Source organism: Mobula birostris, chromosome 30, assembly GCF_030028105.1.
Source record: "Mobula birostris isolate sMobBir1 chromosome 30, sMobBir1.hap1, whole genome shotgun sequence".
NCBI lineage: Eukaryota > Metazoa > Chordata > Chondrichthyes > Myliobatiformes > Myliobatidae > Mobula > Mobula birostris.
The window spans coordinates 24,122,964-24,146,982 of record NC_092399.1 but is presented as its reverse complement, the minus strand read 5'-3'; the positions used below and the strand labels follow the sequence as shown (position 1 = coordinate 24,146,982).

The following is a 24,019-nucleotide window of genomic DNA, read 5'->3' as shown; positions in this document are numbered from 1 at the left end:
TAACAAGCTGGTTGAGGTCTGAGACGTTGGTAAAAGTTATGAGAGCTCAAATCGCTTGGGGTGCCCAAACTTTTGCATGGTGCTCCTTTCCTTTCTTTGCACTTTAAAATTGTACAAAACAAAAATAATACACTAATCTTGCTTAAAATGTTGAAAAGAATGTTTCATCTTTAACTTTATGACTTTTGGAGATCAGTTCATCTTCTACTTACAGTAACAGAAATTTTGACCAGGGGTGCCCAAACTTGTGCATGCCACTGTACGTAATTCATAAACAGTGTCATTGAGTTGATGCGTTCACTTTAAGAGACGGTGCCTGACACAATGACTCAGTGTAAGGAAACTGCTTTTGTTTTCTTTGTAATGGAAGTAAAGAACTGCATATAGAATGACTCTTGCATGTTTTATTCACCAAATCATACATGACTGAATTCGTATCAATAATCTGATTGTTTTTAAAAAGAACCCTTTTTTTTGGGAGGTTATACTCACCACTCCTTTCAACACAATTTCAGTCTCTGTGTCACCAGATGGATACACAACCCCAGGACAGTCAATAAGGAAAATACGCCGCATCAGAGTAATATACTGCCAAACCTACAACAGGGAAAGAGGCAAGGCAAAACTTATTGCAGAACCTTGTGTCATGAAATCTTAACATTGAAATCTTAGAAATGAAAAAGATGAGCCATAAATTGTCACTTACAGAATATTTACTAGCCCAACAAATCAAGATATAGACAAATGTCGAAGTCTTATCAGTTTGTTTTTTCCTGGGCTCTGAATGTTTAAACGAAGGCAGTGGTTCAAATGATCTCAATTACCAGAATAGAGAGCAAACGCTCATGGATTACAAAGAGGGCAATAAGAAACTGAATTAAATAATTATTCTGTGTTCCAACATACAGTCTACTGCTAGAGAGTACGTGGGAGCAGTCACTGGCAACATCTAAAGAGGTCTTGATGAACACTAGATCCCACTTCTCCTTGTGGCACCCAGAGCAATCCAACCTCACTCCCTGGCCAGCTGCAGGGGGCATCAGAACTCCATCTGCATTGATTCACCCCGCAAACTCGCCTCACTGTCGCTCACCCCTTCACAGTTTGCAGAATAATTTAACACAATTTACCTCAAAAGTTATTTTTAGTGATGTCTTTAGTCAGGTTTCCTAGCTTTTTGACTACCAGAGAGCGCTGTTGCACACGTTCGCTTGCGCTGGAAGTTAAGATGCATATTATGGATGCCACGGAGGAATTCCCCTCCCACCTGCTCTTCATTAATTCCATTATCACCTTCCTTACTTTTCAAAGACCAGCACTTGCAGCTTATCCCTGCTTATCAAATTCTGTATTTACCTTCACCCTTCCTCCATTCACACGGGTCATTTTTTTAAAAAAAGTAACTATCTGCTTTCACCTATCACTCACTTGCCTCTATCTCTCATCCCTATCCACCCATCATTCCTCACTCCTCTTCAGTCTACCTACTAGTCTGCCTCATTCCTCCCCCTCCCCTTTTTGTACGACAAACCTCCCTTGCCACTCTGTTCCAAAACAGGGTGTCATCTAAAATGTAGACAGTCCCTCCCACAGATACTCCTTAACCTGCAAGGTTCCTTCGTTTCCCTTTTGCTCCTGACTTAAGCATCTGCAGATATCTGTGTCTCCAAGACTCGAGTGGCATATTTCTTCTAAAAATTATCTTCTTACTGCAGTGCACCAAATGAGTGGCCACAATTAGAAACAGGCCACATGTTGTCAGGGTATATAAAGGTTTAACAAAATAAAGCAGGATAGTTGTCCACAGTACCGAAGACCAGGAAAAAGGAGTCCATGTACAAGAAAGTTGCATTTATCCCTCATCTTTTTAATGGATCTATTTACAAACATTTAAGTTTAGAAGCCCTAAAATCCAGATTACATACCTTTGTTTCTCCAGCAATTGGTGCAACATTGCAGACTTTCTTTGATCGAAGTGCATTAATGATGGAGCTCTTGCCAACATTCGGATAACCAATGAAGCCTACACTGATCTGCTTTTTATCAGTATGCAGCTATTTAAAAAATGGAAATGATAACATGTAATCAATGCCTTCAAAAATCTAGTTCTTACTTAAAGCTGAAAAAGCAACATCAAAATTTAAGTAATGAAGATTTAATAATTTATAGATATTAGTTTTATCCACCAGGGACATGTTACACATTGCAAAACTAATTTAACCAAGAGTTTTATTACAGTTCTATTGAATCCTTATAAGACTTACAAATAAATTGTAGAAAGTTCTCTCTTTCTAGGGCAAGTCCATTCTACAATCCAAGGAGCATAAACAATTAATTTTCAAAACCTGGAAAATATAAGTCTTTGCCAAAACACTGGTACCCAGTTTGAATGTGATTTCAACCTGTGATTACACCTATGGCTTTTGGAATGTTTGGCAACAAGAAATGCTGAGGAATTTTGCACTGCCTGTACCACCTTCAAAACGTTCTAAAAATTACTTTATTAAGAAAGCAAAGTATAGCCAATAATCATCTGTCATTGCTTCACAGTTAAATATTGCAAAAAAACAGGTACCAGTATACAAAAGGTTCATTTAGGACATCTTAAAGGATATTCAATGTACGAGATTGGTTCTGCATCACTGTAGAATTCAATTATCATCTTAATAATGTGTTTTTATTAATTCCGCTTTCACAAGTTTTTGAACTATTCAAACTACATTTTTAAAATTTTGGGCAAAGATCTTCTCCCATTACACAACCTTCAGACTTGATATCGAATTCTATAAAGCCAGTTAAGTCACTTTCCATGCTTGTATTCAAAATCACCAGTTTTGATCCAAGATATCAATCTGTAACATTGGCTTAGACCATCTTTCTCAGCAGTCTGAACACTTCTGATAACTCTATTTCATGGCTTTTACAATCATTGGCTTATTGTAACTGCTCTCATTAATCTAACACTGGATAACTTCACCTACAGCTTTAGCCAAAGGCATTCCAGAGCTCAACCTATCAGATTTCCTTTTGCCCCATCCATCTCTCCCTGGCATTCTCTGCAGATTAAAATTAACTTTTCTCACTTTTCCAGTTCTGACAAGAGATCTTTAACATGAAATACCAACTTTTTCCTTAGGTGCTGATTGATCTGTTGTCGAATTTCCCTTTTTATTCCAGATTTCCAACACCTGCATTTAAAAAAAATTATAACCACTTTCATTTCCTTCTCCTACCTTCCCAAATTGTCGCAAAAGTTGGATCAGAGCTCCTTTTCCAAAGGGATTGGTGAGGCTCGCATGAAATGCAAGAGTTGGATATTCATGGGACAGCACGGCAACCCATCGTTTCTAGGAGATGGAATATTTAATAATTTATTTTTAAATCCCCTTGTTAAAACATAAAACACACAGAATCACACTTTCCTTTTAAACATTTGATCAATAAATCCTGTACAATTTCACCCCAGACTGATCAGTTATTATATTATCCCAATGGTTCAACGACATCAATAAGCACCATCAGAGCAGCAAAGAATTTAGAACATGGATTTTCAAACAGGCACTTCACACAAGGAACTTGAAAGGTTGAAACTTGAAACTAAATTTGAAAGGCTGTACAGTAAAATTAATAATTCACTATGGTTATTCAGAAATGTTGATGGTTTGACATCTGACTTATATGTAGATCACATTCCTGCACTCCCCTGAAACTCACCGGAGCCTGGCTCCCATGGTCCCTTTAAATTTGATAATTTGTAATACTACGTAACAACTAAAGGCAGTGAATTTAAAAAGCATTGAACAACATTCAATAGTCTGGAAAATCTGCCCATCCAGATCCAAATTACACTGGATTAGACTTTACAGTATAACATTTTGAACATTTTTTAAATTAAAAGTTTGAACTGTGGTTTATTATGGTTCATTTAGCAGTTTTACTAAGTAAATAAACGGAACAGAACTTTAAAATCGTAATTCCCATTTTGAATGTCTGTTTGGAGCCAAACGTACACCAGAAACAACAAAGTTAAAATTCTTCCTGTTCCAAAGAAATTGTTACATTCTAGTAAGGAATTTTTAGAGACAATGCAAAAAACTTACAGTAGCCCAAGTAGGTACAAGGTCACACTTGTTAAACACAAAAACCAGATGTTTCCATGGTTTTTCCTTCTTTAAATAAGCCTCTATATGAGGGGAGCGTGTTCCCATTGGATCTCTGGCATCCAACACTTGGATTATAACATCCGATGAATCAATAACCTTAAAGAAAAATACTTCGTTAATGATACACAAGGAAAGCAATACCTCCCAAAGCAACTTGATCAGGAATGCTCAAACGGCAAGGGAAAAATGGGGTATTCTAATAAGGATCCTCAGGGCAAAGGCTAGAAGTGAGGTGATCAAGTAGATGAGAAGGACAAAGGCATTATCTGTATCAGGTTATGCTGATTGTTTGCAACATCAGTATTATTGAATGGAGAGAGACACTTTAGACTCCCCAAGATGGCCAAAGTAAAATGGAAAATAAAATAGGCTTTAATACACTTAGGGCTCTCATAGACCATTGATGTATCAACACATTAGAGGAAGATTGAAAATCTGACTGAGTGGTGCCACTGCAACAACCTTTCACACAATGTCAGAAAGACCATGGCGCTGATTATTGACTTCAGGAGGAGAAAAACAGAGGTCAATGATCCAGAGGCGGAGGAGTCAGCAACTTTAAAATTCCTTGGTGTTACCACTTCTGTCCCGTGTCAAGCATGCAAGTTCCATTACAAAGAAAGCACGGCAGCCTCTACTTTCTTAGAAGTTGGTGAAGATTTAGCATGTCATCTACAACTTCGAGAGATTTCTGTAGATGTGTGATGGAGAGTACATTGACTGGCTGCATCACAGTCTGGTATGGAAACACCAACGTCCTTGAATGGAAAAGCCTACAAAAAGTAGTGGATATAGTCCAGCCCACCCCACCATTAAGCACATCTACATGGAGTGCTGTTGCAGGAAAGCAGCACCCATCAAGGACCCCAAGCATTCAGGCCATGCTCTCTCACTGCTGCCATCAGGAAGGTGGTACAGAAGCCTCAGTACTCACCACCAGGGTCAGGGACAGTCATTAACCCTCAACCATCAGGCTCTTGAACCAGAGGGCATAACTTCACTCACTCCATGACTGAACTGCTCCCACAAGCCATGGACTCACTTTCAAGGACCCCTCATCTCATGTTCTCGCTATTTATTGTTTATTTATTATTATTTTTTTCCCCTCAGCTCAAGCTGATAAAACTTTAGGTACAGGCACAGCCAAGCATGTTCATTTGTCAATTGCTATGAACTTTCGGGCTATTCTAGTGGTGTTTAGTATTGCAGCTTTCCGCAGATTCACATATATATTACTATGTAGCCCTAATTGTTTAATGCTATTGTGTAGTGCCCTTGGGATGATAACTGTTGTAGATATTACTCTCAGGACATGTTCCAATGTCTTTCAATTTCTTCTTTTAATACAGCGTATTTGTTTTTTTTTATTTATTGATTTCTGTAAGCTGTGTGTGTTTGGAATGGCTATATCTATTTAATAAGTTGTTCTTGTTTATGTTGTTATTATTGTTTCTTTATTTTTATTTGCAGTTTGTTTTCTTCTGCACATTGGTTGTTTGTCCATCCTTTGGGTGCTCTCTTTTATTGATTATACTGTGTTTCTTGTAGTTGCTGTGAATGCTCGCAAGAAAATAAATTTCAGGGTTGTATATAGTGGCATATATGTACTGTGACAATAAATTTACTTTGAACTTTGGACCATTGTAAAGATAAACAAGTGCTGTATGCTGTTCATCCTTCATGCACAACAATTTTCATGTCCCAGCAAATCACACATAAAGTGCCAGCAAAAAAAAATGTAGTCTATCATCTATTGATGCAAGCTGAAAATTATCTACGCAATTCCAAAAGTTGGTTGAGAACTGTTCTATTTAATGGTTTACAAGAGCCAGACAAAGAAACACAATTATCCCTAACTGTTACCAAACCTGCCCAGCCAACGGCGCTGCTGTTTCACAGTTCAGTGCCGAGTTCAATCCTGACCTCTCGTGCTGTGGAGAGTTTGCACTTGAGCAGGTAAAGGTACAGGCATGGCCAGGTTCTCCAATTTCCTTCCACACTGAAGACGAGAACGCATTCCAATTAACCATACTACGTATGCAGCTGAGTGGCAAGATCTGAGGTAGGGAGTAGATGACAAATTGAAGAGAATATAAAAATGGGATTAATGTGGTATTAACACAAGTGCGTGCTTGAGGACTGTAACAGTCTCTGTGGGTCAAAGAGCCCGCTTTCATGCCAGTTGACTTCATGAACCTACGCATGTCTTCAATATTTCAAAAACAAAAGCTGATAAAGATATACAGAAAAAGATAAATGACGAAAAGGACTTTTACGCAAGATTCAACATAAGGGATAACCACATTTTAATTGAGTCAGAGTAGTATAGAGCCCCATAGCTCATTGCGTCTATGCCTTTTAATGTCGTTACCATCGATGATTAAATGATTAGCTTCATTTTCCAAACATAAATATTGAAAGAGCTCACTCACTAAAGGACGCTCTTAGCAGGTTGTGAACTGCAGCTTTGAGAAACAGTGAACGTGCAAAACAATTCCTATTTTTTTAACCGACAGTCACTGTATCAACTGTGAAAATCTGCTTTTAGTGTCTTTCAAGAATGAAGTTTGCATTTGCCTGATAGGAGATGCAAAGATAATTTCCATTAAAACATTTACCTTGTATAGCTCACCCCAAATTCTCTTTGACTGTCCTTTTTTGAAGATTTCTTCTCTAACTTCATCCCTAAACAAAATAAAGCCAGCAATGTATTATCCCAAACAATATTGCAAACGACTTCCAGATTCCCAGTTATATGACACATTCTGACTTGGACATATGGGGACACCCTGTAATTGCTGGCAGCCCAGTTCCTGGCATTTTGGGAATACCTTCAGAACTTAATCTGCAGTGGTTCATCACTACTCTTATGGTCTCAGTAGCTGGTATTGTTCAGGCAGCATCCGTGGAAACGAACAGTCAACGTTTTGGGCCGAGACCCTTCGTCAGGACTGAAGAGGGAAGGGGCAGAGGCCCTATAAAGAAGGTGGAGGGAGGGCGGGAAGGAGAAGGCTGGTAGGTGCCAGGTGAAAAACCAGTAAGGGGAAAGATCAAGGGGTGGGGGAGGGGATAGGCAGGAAAGGTGAAGAAGGAATAGGGGAAAGCACAATGGGTAGTAGAAGGAGGTGGAACCATGAGGGAGGTGATAGGCAGCTGGAGGAGGAGGCAGAATGAAACGGATGAGGGAAGGGATTACTGGAAGTTGGAGAATTCAATGTTAATGCCAAGGGGCTGGAGACTACCCAGATGGTATATAAGGTGTTGCTCCTCCAACCTAAGTTTGGCCTCAAAGTCTGGGTAGTCTCCAGCCCCTTGGCATGAACACTGAATTCTCCAACTTCTGGTAATTCCCTCCCCCTCCCTTCCTCCATCCCAGTTTCACCCTGCCCCCATCCTCCAGCTGCCTATCACCTCCCTCATGATACCGCCTCATTCTACTACCCATTGTGCTTTCCCCTATTCCTTCTTCACCTTTCCTGCCTATCCCCTCCCCCACCCCTTTATCTTTCCCCTTACTGATTTTTCACCTGGCACCTACCAGCCTTCTCCTTCCCACCCTCCCCCCACCTTCTTTATAGGGCCCCTGCCCCCTCCCTCTTCAGTCCTGACGAAGGGTCTCGGCCCAAAACGTTGACTGTTTCCTTCCACGGATGCTGCCTGACCTGCTGAGTTCCTCCAGCGTGTTGTGCGTTGCTCTGACCCCAGCATCTGCAGAGTATTTTGTGTTTAGCTGGTATTGTTCACCAGAGCTATAGGACAACTAAATTACAGAAACTTAGCACGTGAATTATAACATGTAGCCAGTTTTTTTTTGGAAATGTATGTGAAGAATCAACTCAATACTTTTCAGTACCAGAGGACCTGAGCTTTTCCTTAAAATTTGAAAAGTAGTGTTTAATAATGTCTCTGAAACTTTACACATCATATTCTGACTTCTATGCTATTGAAATGTTTATGTCACCCAGAGACTATGTCAATAAATCAACGATATTTAAACATACCACTTTTGAGCATCTTATTTAGTCCAGTGCTAATGATTTCCTTACCGCACTCCAGTATCTTCCACAACCAGATCTCGGTCTTTTTCCAGATTATATTCTTTTACTGAGGTTTCAGCTTTTTCCACCAGGCCTTCCATATCATATACACTAAGATTTGGTCTCTTTCGCTGTGCTTTAGGGCCAAACGTTGTTTCAAATGTTTCTGTATCCAGAATATGTACTTTTGAATTCTGCAATCAAATAATTTTGCTTTAAATATTTGCACAGATGAAAATCCATTGAAATATGAAGCAAATGCATACTGAGAAATATAGGTAGGCTCAGAACGCCTACAAGATGGCCTTTTAGACTAGCGCGTAGTTGAGCACACTGAGGTATCAGCTATTCTTGACTGCATGTTCTGGATTTGATGAGGCAGCTTAAGGCAAAGGAACCCTTTGGAGGCAGTGATCATTGTATGATCATTTGCATCAGCCATCACTGTCAAAGACACCAGCAATATGCCATAAATTCAACAGCATCGGGGGCAAAAGTGAATGCAGTTGCCGTTACTAAGGAGAAGGTGCTCGGGAAGCTGAAAGGTCTAAAGGTAGATAAGTCACCTGGAACAGATGGACAACACCCTAGAGCCCTGAAAGAGGTAGCTGAAGAGACTGGAGGCATCAGTAATGATCTTTCAAGAATCACTAGGTTCTGGAATGGTTCCAGAGGAGTGGAAAATTGCAAATGTCGTTCCACTCTTTAAGGATGAGGCAGAAGAAAGGAAATTATCGGCCAGTCTGTCTGACTTCAGTGGAAGGAAAGATATTGGAGTCCATTATTAAGGATGAGGTTTCAGGGTACTTGGAGGCACATGATAAAGTAGCCATGGTTTCCTTAAGGGGAAATCGTGCCTAGCAAATCTGCTGGAATTCTTTGAGGAAACTGTCAGGCAGGCTAGACAAAGGAGAGTCAGTGGATGTTTACTTGGATTTGCTGAAGGCTTTCGACAAGGTGCTGCATGAGGCTGCGTAACGAGAGTCTATGGCAGGACAGGAAAAATACTAGCAAGGACAGAGACTGGCTGACTGGTAGGAAGCAAAGAGAGGGAATAAAGGAGGCCTTTTCTGGCTGGCTGCCAGTGGCTAGCAGTGCTTTGCAGGGGTCGGAGTTAGATCCGCTTCTTTTCACGTTACATTTCAATGATTTGGATGACAGAATTGATGGCTTTGTGGCCAAGTTTTGGGATGATATGAAGGGAGATAGGGTGGCAGGTAGTGTAGAGGAAGCAGGGAGTCCACAGAAGGACATAGCCAGATTGGGAGAATGGGCAAAGAACTGGCAGATGGAATATAGTCCGGGAAAGTGTATGGTCATGCATTTCGATAGTAGGAATAAAGCATAAATGGGGAGAAAATTCAAAAATCGGTGGTGTAAAGGGACCTTGGAGTCCCTTTACCAAGATTCCCTAAAGGTTAAGTTGCAGGTTGAGTCAGTGATAAGAAGTCAAATGCAATGTTAGCATTCATTTCAAGAGGAACAGAACACAAGAACAAAGATGTGATGCTGAGGCTTTATAAGGTATTCGTCAGACCGTGCTTGGAGCATTATGAGCTGTGTCGGGCCCTTTACTTTATATGAGATGTGCTGGCATTGGGCAGGATCCATTGGAGGGGTTCACAAGAATGAAAGGGTTAATATATTAAGAGCATTTGATGGCTCTGGGCCTATAGTCACTCAAGTTTAGAAGAATGGGATGGGATCTCATAATCTCATCGAAACCCATCGAATATTGAAAGGCCAAGATAGAGTGGATGTGGAGAAGACATTTTCTATAGCGGGTGAGCCTAAGAGCAGAGGGCACAGCCTCAGGATAGAGGTACGTCCACTTGGAACAGATGAGAAGGAACTTCTTTAGCCAGAGGGTGGTGAATCTGTGCAATTCATTACTATGGACAGCTGTGCAGGCAAAGCCATTCAGTACGTTTGTAGCAGATTCTTGGTTAGTCAGGGTGTCAAAGGTTACTGGGAGAAGGCAGGAGAATGGGGTTGAAAGCCATAAATCAGCCATGGTGGAATGGTGGAAAAGACTCAATGGGCCGGATGGCCCAGTTCTGCTATGCCTCATGGTTTTACATTCCCACCTACATCAAGGGTAATTTACAGAAGCTAATTAATCCAAGAACCAGCAAGTCTTTCACATGTGGGAGGATACCAATGAATCTGGGGAACACATGGTTACAGGGAAGACAACCAAACAGGCTACAGAAGCCAGGACTCAATGGAGCACGAACTCAGGTCCACTGCCTGCAGTATCCTGAGTCACTCAATTGCCAACTCTCTATGCTGAACAGAATTCAAGTCCTTGAAGATGTTGGGAAAGATGCACTGCGTAGTGAACCAAATGTCATTCAGTTGTCAAGTACGTGACAAGTGCATCTGAGCAAGGCACGTTTTATTAACACAAACATGAGAAAATCTACAGATGCTGGAATTTCAAGCAACACACATAAAAGTTACTGGTGAACGTTAATCATGGTTTACTTAAAGGAGTTTTCTAAATCGAGCCAGTAAGCTAAAACATATGGAAAATGTCTTCAAATTCCTTTGCTGCAGATGCAGATTTGTCAACATAACGAGAGTTTATCTTGTAATTTCCTTAACACCTTTGAAGATCAAGTTCTTAAATTTGTACCTTTAATATCTATTTTTTTTTAAGTTGAGGAATTACAGTAAATGTGATTGCAAAAGGTAGCAAAGTGGAAACATTGGAAAATATTAATCAAGGGAACAAACACCGAGAAATGAATTTAAAGCAGCAGAACAAATTGGCTGAAGCAGTTGTTTTTTGTTGCAAGTCATACCATGATCCCAAGAATGCTCAGCTCACTGACTGTGGAAGATCAAGGAACCCATGACTAATGAAAAGAATGTCTTATTTATGTTTTGATTAAATTGTAGAAATGCTTAAAGGCAGAAAAGAAAATGTAAAGAATCTCACAAATTCCTTTCAAAGAAAACACTCATCTCCTTGAATAGTCTAAATCAAAGTTTCCCAACCTTCATTATGTCATTGGACCAACACCATTAAGCAAGGGCTCTGTGGTTCCCAGTTAATAAATACTGTATATCCACACAGTCATGGGGAGAATGTACAAACTCCTTACAGGCAGCGATGGGAATTAATTGTCTGTACCATTAAGCGTTGTACGAACCACCACCTCAAAGTTTGGAAGTCCCCGCTCTAAGCTCAGAAACCTTCTGAACCATTCCAACAGGATAAAATGTCGACATTCCAAAATTTTAGCTAAATTCCATGCAATATTAGATGCAATTTCAAACAGGATATAATTGTGCTGAATTTAAAGCTCAGGTGAACTGCCCGACATAAAAAATATTTTCAAGAAAGCAGCAAACTGAAAAACATACGCTATAAGCCTAATTTATGTTCATACCAACTAAATGAGCCTAAAGTCAGCAGTGTTTGCACATTTTTAGAAGCTCATTTCAATACTTTTTTCAGATTTTTATTTATTTATTGAGATAACAGCTCGGAATAGACCATTTCAGCCATGCTGGCCAGCAAACGTTGATTTAATCCTAGCCTAATCACAAGACAATTTACAATGACCAATTAATCTACCAACTGTACATCTTTGGAGGAAACTGGAGCACCTGGAGGAAATACATGTGGTCATGGAGAGAACATACAGGTTCTTACAGACAGTGGCTGGATTTGAACTCGGGTCGCTGGTATGTAAAATGTTGTGCTAACTACCAGCACCATGACACTCATTAAATTCTCCAACTTCCAAGGTGCGTTTCAAACTCAGGTCTGTGGAATAATGATCCAGATATCTTTTTGTTGATCTAGTTACTTAAAAACTGTGCTGACTTATAAGTTATAATTTTGTGTTTAGTACCCTTGGCACAAACTTTAATATTGCATTTCCCACCATGAATACATACCATCATTACTGAATAACACAGCTAGAAACTTCAATAGGCAATCTCGTAGTCAAGACATGCAGATATGAAAAGCTGAACATTTTTTTTCAGCAGCTATTTCAATATTTTAGATAAAGGCAAATTAAATGTTACAGCTGTTCATGATGGAACTATGCAAGTACTTGGAACTATTCCGTCATAGCACAAACTATACTGCTCAGTATTCATGGCTATATTGAATGAAAATTAAAAACTTACATGAGGTGTGATTCGGTCATTCAGAAGAGACATCGGAAGCTGGGTTTGTTTAAGAACTACCCTATAAGGGTCTTTCATAACACTGCCCATCTCTTCTTGGAATTGCTGCAGAGATGACTGCTTTATGACTCGAGTGTTAGCTATATATAAAAGCAAGAAAAAAAAACCTTTATTTTAGAATGGTCCTGTTCAACTTGTGAAAATCAGAGTAAAATTAGGAGCACATTTTGTACTTCACTGCTGTTTTCCTAATTTGAAGAGATGATCTACTGATACTGGAAAAGCTGTCAGGGCACAGCACACGCTCAAATTATCTGAGAACACTTTCTCCAGCATTTAACTGCTGAAATACTACTTCAGTGTAAGATCTTCAGATACAAGATCAGCTTTATTTGTCACATGTACATTGAAATACACAATGAAATCTGCTGTTTTGCATCAAAGACCACACAGTTTGAGATATGCTGGGTGCAGTCCGCAAGTGTCACCATGTTTCCAAAGCCAGCATAGTGGGTGCACAACTTATTAACCCTAAACTGTACGATTTTGGAATGCACCCGGGGAAACCCATGTGGTCATGGGGAGAATGTACAAACTCCATACAAGCAATGGCAGGAAATGAACCCCAATCTTACAGCTAGCTGTGCAAGGTATCACACTATCCGCTACACTACTATGCTGCCCCGTCTCATAGCACTGCCTGTCTTACAGCAAACATCACTAGCAGTAATTCAGCAAAGTATTGTATCAGTAGGGTGAATGAGTTGGGTCTGGGATCTTGGTGTAGGAGTACACATCTGCACAGAACTCACTCCCAGAGTCACAGCATCCTACCGGGACACTTCTGAAGAACAATTAGCTTGCAGGTTCAAGTTTCCCAAAGCAGTAAAGACTGAATTTAGGGGCCTTCTGGCATGTGGTTGTTTCTGGTTGGCTCTTTAAATACAGGTCAAGGTCAATCTGATTCACAAATTTTTCACAACAAATTCTAGCCTAGCAGGTACAGGTGATCACAATGTACTCTACATCACAACATGAAGGACCTAAGTGAGCAGAGATGATTTTATCCCCCTACTTTGGTTTCAAAATGCTCACTGATCTAATTTTGAAATCCATTTGCCACTCCTCAGCCCATCTCCCTAACTGATCGCAAACTCTTTGTAGTTCATTGCAACCTGCTTCACTATCAGCAGGATGCCCCAATTCTGTATCAAACAGCTCGCTGAAAGGAGCCCATGTAGCTGAACAGGGTGATGAACAAGGTGCATAGCATGCTGACCTCTATCAATGCGGCTCCAGTGCTTGAGGATCACGTGAAGCAGGCCAAGGAGCAATAGGAAAGTCTACAACAGACAGATCTGTTTCTCTGGCAATCAAATTCTTGAGATTATGAACATTTCAGTTATACATGTGTTTACAGTTTTGTGCCACATCTGAAAATCACATTAGTCTAGAAAATAATGAACTCACCAAACCACTTGATGTTTGGTTCCACTCGAGACGTGGTGCCAGATGTAACTGTTGACTGGAACTGCAGTGGCTTGACAATCTTCCCATGTTTGTTTCTTGAACAAAATAAAACACAATTAAGAGCCTGTAATAGATTTCCAACAGCTGTCAAAATGGACATAATTATGCAAATGAAGGTTCGATTTGTACGAAGATATGCACAAATTACTTAAAGATGTGCTCAGAAAAGGGCCTCCAATATCTTCACTAAAAATTAGCGAATAAAACGGATGAACAAAAAAATGACGTTATTATTGGAATGTGATATAACAGATCCCTTCCAGCTATTATGTTGGAAAGCAAACAGGGATGAGATCCCACTTAATCTCACATTTAAAGATAAAGAAAACCCCATGATCTCCTGAATGCTACCCATTGAATAGCCAGAAGTTAACAAAACCACAGTTATCCAACTGCCCTTTCTTCTAAACCTTTCACCAGGTTTTACCCTGGTTTGAATGCCCAAAGTGTATCCTCTCACACTTATTCAAGATGAAATCCATTCCTCAGCTCATCTCCCTAACTGATCACGATTTCTTTGCAGTTCATTGTAACCTACTTCGCTATCAGCAAGATGCTCTAATCTGAGATCAGTTCACTGAAAGCAGCCCATGCAGCTAAATTGGGTAATGAACAAAGTGTTTAGCATGCTGACCTCCAAGTTTGAGTAGGGACATAATGCTGCAGTTATTCAGGTAATTGGCGAGACCGCACTTGGGAGTGTTTTGAACAGTACTGTTATAGGAAAGACTTTGCCAAGTTGGAGATGGGGCAGATGAGGATGCTGTTTGGACCAGAATGCTTGAAATCTAGGGAGAGCTTAGCCACACTGTCTTTATTCCTTCAAGCTTATCAGAGTGAAAGGTGACCACAAAGACATTTATCCATACTACTCATACTTTTATAAGGTCCTAGCCCTTTTCCCAGTTTGCAGAGTAGAAATCACTCAAGATGAGCGAGACCAAGATGATTATTGACTTCAGTCCTCATCGGGTGATCAGAGATGGAGAGAATCAGCAACTTTAAATTCCTTGGTGCTATCACATCAGAGCACCTGACCTGGGTCAAGTACGCAAGTACCAATTACGATGAAAACACGGCAGCACTTCTACTTTCTTATAAGTTTGCGAAGATTTGAGGTGTCATCTAAAAATTCACCAACTTCTATAGATGTGTGTTGGAGAGTATACTGACTAGGTGCATCATGGCCTTGCATAGAAACACCAATGCCCTTGTACCTTGTACGGAAAAGCCTACAAAAAGTAGTGGATACGGCCCAGTCCATCACGGGTAAAGCCCCCTCTACCACTGACAACATCTCCATGAAGCGCTGTCGCAGGAAAGCAGCATCCATCATCCAGGACATGCTCTCCTTTCACCGCTGCCACCAGGGAGGTGGTACAGGAGCCTCAGGACCCGTACCACAAGATTTAGGAAGAGTTTTTACCCCTCAACCATCAGGGTCTTGAACTAGAGAGGATAACTTCACTTGCCCCATCACTGAACTGTTCCCACAACCTACCCACCCACCATCTCAGGTTCCTGATACTTATTGCCAACTTATTTTTTTCAATTTTCTCTTTCTTATTGTGTTTGCAGTTTGCTGTCTTTTGCACATTGATCGTTTGCCCACCCTGTTGGGCGCAGGTTTTCATTGATACCATTGTATTAACTGTGAATGCCCGCAGGAAAATGAATCCCAGGGTTGTATATAGTGACATATATACTTTGATATTAAATTTACCGTGAACAAATCCAGAGGGTGTGGATACAAGAGAAGAGAGATTTAAAAGAGACCCGAGAGGTAAATTCTTCACAGAGAGGGCAGTGAGCACCTGGAACGAGCTGTCGGAGGAAGTGGTCAAGGAAAGTACAACTGTAACAATTATGAGGCATTTGGACAGGTACTTGGAGGGAAAGGGCCGGGAAGGTGATGGGCAACTGGGACCGGCATGCAGGGTGCTGTGATCAGCCCAGACCAGTCGGGCCAGAGGGCCCATTTCTGTGCTCTATTACTCTACAAAGCAGCTGATTAAGAAAGCTTCAGCACCATGATGCAGCTTCTGTCACAACATTGACAAGGATTTACTCGAGGGGTTTGGAAATGCGACTACAGAGATGTATTATACAAAAGATTCAAGATTCAAAAAACTTTGTCATTCTAACCACACATCAGCTCTGCAGGGCAGAATGAGACAGCGTTTCTCACGGACAGTGCAATCATAACAAACGCAACACTAAATAATAAACATAACAATAAATAGTAAAACAAAACAGCCACATGTCAGTTAAAATCAAGTTATAAGTGTCCGGTGCAAGTTAAAAGTGTCCAAAGCAGAGTCAGGTGGAGCAGCTATTTAGCGGTCTGATTGCCTGTGGGAGGAAGCTGTTTAGTAGCCTTGTAGTTTTAGTTTTGATGCTCCTGTAATGTTTGCCTATTAGCAGAAGAACAAACAGTTCATGGAGAGGGTGTGAGGGGTCTTTAATGATGTACCGTGTCTTCTGGAGGCATCGACTCTGAAAGAGGTCTTGGACAGAAGGTAGGGAGACACCAATAACCTTCTCTGCTCCCCTAACCACCCTCTGCAAGGCTTTTTTGTCGACAGCACTGCAGCTGGAGTATCAATTTGTGATGCAAAAGGTCAGCACACTCTCAACCATGCCTCTGTAGAATGTAGTTAAGATGTTAGTGGGGAGTGATGCTTGTTTAAGCTTCTTCAGAAAGTGCAATCTCTGCTGGGCCCATTTCACAATCCCAGTGGTGCTCCTGGACCAGGTGAGATTGTCCGAGATCTGCACCCCAAGGAACTTGATGTTTTCCACTCTCTCCACTGTGGAGCCGCTGATGCTGAGGGGTGTGTGTTCAGGCTGAGACCGTCTGAAATCGACGATCATCTCCTTGGTTTTGGTGACATTAAGCATCAGGTTGTTATCCCTGCAACAGCTCTCTAGGTGTTTGACCTCCTCCCTGTACATAGTTTCATCACTTTTGCTGATGAGCCCCACTACTGTGGTATCATCTGCAAATTTACTGATCAGGTTCTCCTTGAATCTGGCTGCACAGTCATGTGTTGCCAGTGTAAACAGCAATGGGCTAAGCACACAGCCTTGTGGGTATCCAGTGCTCAGTGTGATGGAGTCAGAGTTAGCACAATGATGTTTGTGGATAATGATAAATTTACACCAACCTTCGTTCCTTCTGTCTGTACATATTAAGACGTTTAATAGTTGCCCTGTCCCTCTTGAGGCCTCCCCCATCTTTGGGTCGATCTGCACACAACCAGATGTATTAAATTGCAACAAAGATTCTAATTTTCAAAGTAAACTCCCTCTAAATGTCTAAGTGGAACATTTTTAGTCAATCCAAAATACCTGAATTATCCAAACATCTGAATTAAGAGACATCTTGTAGAAATTGAATAATGGTTTTTAGTTATCATATGGATTGCTCAAAGCCTCCATGAAGAAACGTAACATCCCCATTAACGCCTAGAAATCTTCGGCCCTTGACTACTCAAATAGTGAGGATTCAGGATGGCGCCAAATAGCATCTGCAGATTTTCTTGTTTGTTATTGGCACCAAATACCCGTGGTTCATCAGTGCATGCTAAAGCAGCGTGCACTACCTCACAAACCACCCATCCATACTTGCCACCAGGCAACTCCTGTCCCAAATGTGGAAAAGTCTGTAGTTCCTCATTTGGCCTCTTTACCCACCTGTACAACTGGCGATAAGCGTAGCACAGAATGGGCCATCAGCCATTTCTACATTCAGAATGACCCTCCTGCCCAGACGGCAATGAATGCTTAGTTGATAAGTGTATTCAAAGAGAAGACAAGCCAGGCACCTCTTAATACAAAGGTCACCCCAAAAACTGTGATCAAAACTCTCACATTCTTATCTCCAATGCATCTAATATCCGCTTCGCACAAGCCAACCAATATGTAGCGCAGAAGGAAACCATTCAGCCTCATTCATCTGTTATTTGAAATATTAACAAACTTAATCTCACAATTTATTACCAAGTCACCTCTTGTTCTTTCATCTCATTTTAAATTTCACTTCTCTAGAACATGTATATATATGTCATTGGAAATGCTTCCTTTTTTTCTCCATCGAAACTTTTAACAACTTTTTTCATCACAATACCTATTCTAAAAAGATCAAACCCAGCTTCCTTGATCTAAAAACAGAAAACTGTGATCCTAGCCACCATTCCTGAAGATCCTTTCGACATCTCTTTCAAAGACTTAACATTCATTAACAGTAGTGATCAGAAACAATCACAGTTCCAACAACCAGGGTCTATGATGCATTTCATGAAGTTTTCTATGGTTTTGCACCATGTCAGTTAGGAATGCTGAGCATCCTGTTTTATCTGACAACTGCTTTCTCGAGTTTGGCAAATCCATGTACTAAACAACCCCATTACCAACCATTCCCTCCCCTGACCCCAGAGACAACCATTCCCTTCCCAATCTCCCTCCCTGACCTGCAACACCCATCCCCTCTCCCTCCGACCCCATTCCCCCGACCATCCCCACCCCCTCCCGACCCCCATGCCAACCGTACCCTTCCCCTACCCTGACCTCAGAGCCAACCACTCCCTTCACTCTCCTGACCCCAATGCTGATACTCTCTCCTCACCAACCCAAACCCCAATGCAAATTGTCCTCTCCCCCTCTCCTTCCCCAGACCCCAGGGCGAACCATCCCCTCCCCCTTCCTTGTCCTCTCCTGCCCCAGACCCCAGGGATAACCATCCCCTCCCCCTTTCTTGTCCTCACCTTCCCCAGACCCCAGGGCTAAACATCCCCTCCCCCTTCCTTGTCATCACCTTCCCCAGACCCCAGGGCCAACCATCCCCTCCCCCTTCCTTGTCCTCACCTTCTCCAGACACCAGGGCCAAACATCCCCTCCCCCTTCCTTGTCCTCTCCTTCCCCAGACCCCAGGGCCAACTACCCCTTCCCCCTTCCTTGTCCTCTCCTTCCCCAGACCCCAGGGCCAACCATCCCCTCCTCCTTCCTTGTCCTCACCTTCCCCAGACCCAACCATCCTCTCCCCCTTCCTTGTCCTCTCCTTCCCCAGACCCCAGGGCCAACCATCCCCTCCCCCTTCCTTTTCCTCTCCTTCCCCAGACCCCAGGCCCAACCATCCCCTCCCCCTTTCTTGTCCTCACCTTCCCCAGACCCCAGGGCCAACCATCCTCACCCCGTTCCTTGTCCTGTCCTTCCCCAGACCCCAGGGCTAACCATCCCCTCCCCCTTCCTTTTCCTCTCCTTCCCCAGACCCCAGGGCCAACCATCCCCTCCCCCTTCCTTGTCCTCACCTTCCCCAGACTCCAGGGCCAACCATCCCCTCCCCCTTCCTTGTCCTCACCTTCCCCAGACCCCAGGGCCAACCATCCTCTCCCCCTTCCTTGTCCTCTCCTTCCCCAGACCCTAGGGCTAACCACCCCTTCCCCCTTCCTTGTCCTCTCCTTCCCCAGACCCCAGGGCCAACCATCCCCGCCCCCTTCCTTGTCCTCACCTTCCCCAGACCCCAGGCCCAACCATCCCTTCCCGCTTCCTTGTCCTCTCCTTCCCCAGACCCCAGGGCCAACCATCCTCTCCCCCCTTCCTTGTCTTCTGCTTCCCCAGACCCCAGGCCCAACCATCCCCTCCCCCTTCCTTGTCCTCTCCTTCCCCAGACCCCAGGGCCAACCATCCCCTCCCCCCTTCCTTGTCCTCTCCTTCCCCAGACCCCAGGGCTAACCATCCCCTCCCCCTTCCTTGTCCTCACCTTCCCCAGACCCCAGGGCCAACCATCCCCTCCCCCTTCCTTGTCCTCTCCTTCCCCAGACCCCAGGGCCAACCATCCCCTCCCCCCTTCCTTGTCCTCTCCTTCCCCAGACCCCAGGGCCAACCATCCCCTCCCCCTTCCTTGTCCTCACCTTCCCCAGACCCCAGGACCAACCATCCCCTCCCCCCTTCCTTGTCCTCTCCTTCCCCAGACCCCAGGGCCAACCATCCCCTCCCCCTTCCTTGTCCTCACCTTCCCCAGACCCCAGGGCCAACCATCCTCTCCCCCTTCCTTGTCCTGTCCTTCCCCAGACCCCAGGGCTAACCATCCCCTCCCTCTTCCTTTTCCTCTCCTTCCCCAGACCCCAGGCCCAACCATCCCCTCCCCCTTCCTTGTCCTCTCCTTCCCCAGACCCCAGGGCTAACCACCCCTTCCCCCTTCCTTGTCCTCTCCTTCCCCAGACCCCAGGGCCAACCATCCCCTCCCCCTTCCTTGTCCTCACCTTCCCCAGACCCCAGGGCCAACCATCCTCTCCCCCTTCCTTGCCCTGTCCTTCCCCAGACCCCAGGGCTAACCATCCCCTCCCTCTTCCTTTTCCTCTCCTTCCCCAGACCCCAGGCCCAACCATCCCCTCCCCCTTCCTTGTCCTCTCCTTCCCCAGACCCCAGGGCTAACCACCCCTTCCCCCTTCCTTGTCCTCTCCTTCCCCAGACCCCAGGGACAACCATCCCCTCCCCCTTCCTTGTCCTCACCTTCCCAGACCCCAGGGCCAACCATCCCCTCCCCCTTCCTTGTCCTCACCTTCCCCAGACCCCAGGCCCAACCATCCCTTCCCGCTTCCTTGTCCTCTCCTTCCCCAGACCCCAGGGACAACCATCCTCTTCCCCTTCCTTGTCCTCTCCTTCCCCAGACCCCAGGGCTAACCATCCCCTCCCCCCTTCCTTGTCCTCTCCTTCCCCAGACCCCAGGGCCAACCGTCCCCTCCCCCTTCCTTGTCCTCACCTTCCCCAGACCCCAGGGCCAACCATCCTCTCCCCCTTCCTTGTCCTGTCCTTCCCCAGACCCCAGGGCTAACCATCCCCTCCCCCTTCCTTGTCCTCTCCTTCCCCAGACCCCAGGGCCAACCATCCTCTCCCCCCTTCCTTGTCCTCTCCTTCCCCAAACCCCAGGGCCAACCATCCCCTCCCCCTTCCTTGTCCTCACCTTCCCCAGACCCCAGGGCCAACCATCCCCTCCCCCTTCCTTGTCCTCTCCTTCCCCAGACCCAATCATCCCCTCCCCCTTCCTTGTCCTCACCTTCCCCAGACCCCAGGGCCAACCATCCCCTCCCCCTTCCTTGTCCTCACCTTCCCCAGACCCCAGGGCCAACCATCCCCTCCCCCTTCCTTGTCCTCTCCTTCCCCAGACCCCAGGCCCAACCATCCCCTCCCCCTTCCTTGTCCTCACCTTCCCCAGACCCCAGGGCCAACCATCCCCTCCCCCCTTCCTTGTCCTCTCCTTCCCCAGACCCAACCATCCCCTCCCCCTTCCTTGTCCTCTCCTTCCCCAGACCCCAGGGCCAACCATCCCTTCCCGCTTCCTTGTCATCACCTTCCCCAGACCCCAGGGCCAACCATCCCCTCCCCCTCCCTTGTCCTCTCCTTCCCCAGACCCCAGGGCCAACCATCCCCTCCCCCTTCCTTGTCCTCTCCTTCCCCAGACCCCAGGGCCAACCATCCTCTCCCCCCCTTCCTTGCCCTCTCCTTCCCCAGACCCCAGGGCCAACCATCCCCTCCCCCTTCCTTGTCCTCACCTTCCCCAGACCCCAGGGCCAACCATCCCCTCCCCCTTCCTTGTCCTCTCCTTCCCCAGACCCCAGGGCCAACCATCCCCTCCCCCTCCCTTGTCCTCTCCTTCCCCAGACCCCAGGGCCAACCATCCCCTCCCCCCTCCCTTGCCCTCTCCTTCCCCAGACCCCAGGGCCAACCATCCCCTCCCCCTTCCTTGTCCTCACCTTCCCCAGACCCCAGGGCCAACCATCCCCTCCCCCTTCCTTGCCCTCTCCTTCCCCAGACCCCAGGGCCAACCATCCCCTCCCCCTTCCTTGTCCTCACCTTCCCCAGACCCCAGGGCCAACCATCCCCTCCCCCCCTCCCTTGTCCTCACCTTCCCCAGACCCCAGGGCCAACCATCCCCTCCCCCCTCCCTTGCCCTCTCCTTCCCCAGACCCCAGGGCTAACCATCCCCTCCCCCTTACTTGTCCTCTCCTTCCCCAGACCCCAGGGCCAACCATCCCCTCCCCCTTCCTTGTCCTCTCCTTCCCCAGACCCCAGGGCTAACCACCCCTTCCCCCTTCCTTGTCCTCTCCTTCCCCAGACCCCAGGGCTAACCATCCCCTCCCCCTTCCTTGTCCTCTCCTTCCCCAGACCCCAGGGCTAACCATCCCCTCCCCCCTTCCTTGTCCTCACCTTCCCCAGACCCCAGGGCCAACCATCCCCTCCCCCTTCCTTGTCCTCACCTTCCCCAGACCCCAGGGCCAACCATCCCCTCCCCCTTCCTTGTCCTCTCCTTCCCCAGACCCCAGGACCAACCATCCCCTCCCCCCTTCCTTGTCCTCTCCTTCCCCAGACCCCAGGGCCAACCATCCCCGCCCCCTTCCTTGTCCTCTCCTTCCCCAGACCCCAGGGCCAACCATCCCCTCCCCCCTCCCTTGCCCTCTCCTTCCCCAGACCCCAGGGCCAACCATCCCCTCCCCCTTCCTTGTCCTCACCTTCCCCAGACCCCAGGGCCAACCATCCCCTCCCCCTTCCTTGTCCTGTCCTTCCCCAGACCCCAGGGCCAACCATCCCCTCCCCCCTTCCTTGTCCTGTCCTTCCCCAGACCCCAGGGCTAACCATCCCCTCCCCCTTCCTTGTCCTCACCTTCCCCAGACCCCAGGGCCAACCATCCTCTCCCCCTTCCTTGTCCTGTCCTTCCCCAGACCCCAGGGCTAACCATCCCCTCCCCCTTCCTTGTCCTCACCTTCCCCAGACCCCAGGGCCAACCATCCTCTCCCCCCCTTCCTTGTCCTCTCCTTCCCCAGACCCCAGGGACAACCATCCTCTCCCCCTTCCTTGTCCTCACCTTCCCCAGACCCCAGGGCCAACCATCCCCTCCCCCTTCCTTGTCCTCTCCTTCCCCAGACCCCAGGGCTAACCATCCCCTCCCCCTTCCTTGTCCTCACCTTCCCCAGACCCCAGGGCCAACCATCCCCTCCCCCTTCCTTGTCCTCACCTTCCCCAGACCCCAGGGCCAACCATCCCCTCCCCCTTCCTTGTCCTCACCTTCCCCAGACCCCAGGGCTAACCATCCCCTCCCCCTTCCTTGTCCTCTCCTTCCCCAGACCCCAGGGCCAACCATCCCCTCCCCCTTCCTTGTCCTCACCTTCCCCAGACCCCAGGGCCAACCATCCCCTCCCCCTTCCTTGTCCTCACCTTCCCCAGACCCCAGGGCCAACCATCCCCTCCCCCCTTCCTTGTCCTCTCCTTCCCCAGACCCCAGGGCCAACCATCCCCTCCCCCCTCCCTTGTCCTCTCCTTCCCCAGACCCCAGGCCCAACCATCCCCTCCCTCTTCCTTGTCCTCTCCTTCCCCAGACCCCAGGGCCAACCATCCCCTCCCCCCTTCCTTGTCCTCTCCTTCCCCAGACCCCAGGGCCAACCATCCCCTCCCCCCTTCCTTGTCCTCTCCTTCCCCAGACCCCAGGGCCAACCATCCCCTCCCCCTTCCTTGTCCTCACCTTCCCCAGACCCCAGGGCCAACCATCCCCTCCCCCTTACTTGATCTCATGCCCCGTATCCTCCCCCTCCCTATCAGCCCCTATCTGACCGAGTGTCAACTCCTCCTCCCCTTTGGGAAGTGGTCCCCGATTGCACAGCTCTCTCCCCCTGCTGACCTGGGTTGGTGCTAGCGGTGGACGGGTTGACCGAGCAGCGGCCCCGGTACTGAGACTTCACCATTTTGGACACCCCGGCACAGGAACCGAGCCCCGCGTGGCTGTTTCGCAATCGCCCTGCGACGGCTGCCACTGCGTCATGAACGGGCGACACAGGAGGAACAGGGGGCGGAGTCATCGTATCACGTGAACAAGAAATTTGGCAATTCAAAGATTCAAATGAAATTACTTATCAAAATGCAAATATATGTTAACATACACCAGTTGAGTCATTTTCTTGCAGGCATAAACAGGAAATAAAGAAATACAAGAGTTTACGAAAATTATACATAAAGGAAAACTGACAAACATCAATAAGCAAAAGACAATGTTTGCAAATCAAAATAATACTGAGACCATGAGTTATAAAGAGTCCTTGAATGGAATGTAAAGGGAAAATACTCAGCAGGAGTGTTTCAGTTTGTGCG

General features: G+C 46.0%; 1 protein-coding gene across 1 annotated transcript in view; it reads right to left on the bottom strand.

The window, feature by feature from the left end:
• The window catches only part of gnl2 (G protein nucleolar 2), a 40,377-nt gene extending 16,677 nt beyond the window's left edge, over positions 1–23,700 (bottom strand). The window contains exons 1-10 of the mRNA XM_072246970.1: positions 23,553–23,700; positions 17,047–17,128; positions 13,820–13,914; positions 12,350–12,489; positions 8,210–8,394; positions 6,782–6,848; positions 4,101–4,259; positions 3,234–3,347; positions 1,926–2,054; positions 493–597 (exon numbers count right to left, since the gene is read on the bottom strand). Of these exons, the coding sequence (XP_072103071.1) occupies positions 493–597; positions 1,926–2,054; positions 3,234–3,347; positions 4,101–4,259; positions 6,782–6,848; positions 8,210–8,394; positions 12,350–12,489; positions 13,820–13,914; positions 17,047–17,128; positions 23,553–23,616 (1,140 nt within the window). The 5' untranslated portion in view covers positions 23,617–23,700. The remainder of the gene's footprint in view (positions 1–492; positions 598–1,925; positions 2,055–3,233; positions 3,348–4,100; positions 4,260–6,781; positions 6,849–8,209; positions 8,395–12,349; positions 12,490–13,819; positions 13,915–17,046; positions 17,129–23,552) is intronic.
• Between the last annotated feature and the right edge of the window lie 319 nt (positions 23,701–24,019).